Source organism: Eimeria mitis, genomic scaffold (genome assembly GCF_000499745.2).
Source record: "Eimeria mitis Houghton genomic scaffold, Emh_scaff262, whole genome shotgun sequence".
Taxonomy (NCBI): domain Eukaryota; phylum Apicomplexa; class Conoidasida; order Eucoccidiorida; family Eimeriidae; genus Eimeria; species Eimeria mitis.
The window spans coordinates 12511-12728 of NW_013570960.1; the positions used below are offsets into that span (position 1 = coordinate 12511).

Here is a 218-nt window from a genome sequence, read left to right on the forward strand (position 1 = left end):
GAGAAGCAGCAAACCCTCGTAAACCCTAAACCCTAAACCCTAGACCCTAAACCCTAGACAGGAGAGTGTAGACTGGGGAGATGGGGGTATGGAGTCGAAAGGGGACGCTTTGCTGTCTAGGGTTTAGGGTTTAGGGTTTGGGGGTTGGTGTTGTGGTTGCAGCAGCAACTGCAGCAGATGCAGCAGCAGGAGACGAAGAAGCAGCAGCAGCAGCAGCA

General features: G+C 54.1%; 1 protein-coding gene across 1 annotated transcript in view; it reads left to right on the plus strand.

Moving 5' to 3' along the window:
* EMH_0005920 (uncharacterized protein) overlaps positions 1-218 on the plus strand; it is a gene marked incomplete at both ends in the record, with an annotated part of 3395 nt that overhangs the window by 1996 nt on the left and 1181 nt on the right. The window contains one exon of the mRNA XM_013497349.1: positions 163-216. Within this exon, the coding sequence (XP_013352803.1) occupies positions 163-216 (54 nt within the window). The remainder of the gene's footprint in view (positions 1-162; positions 217-218) is intronic.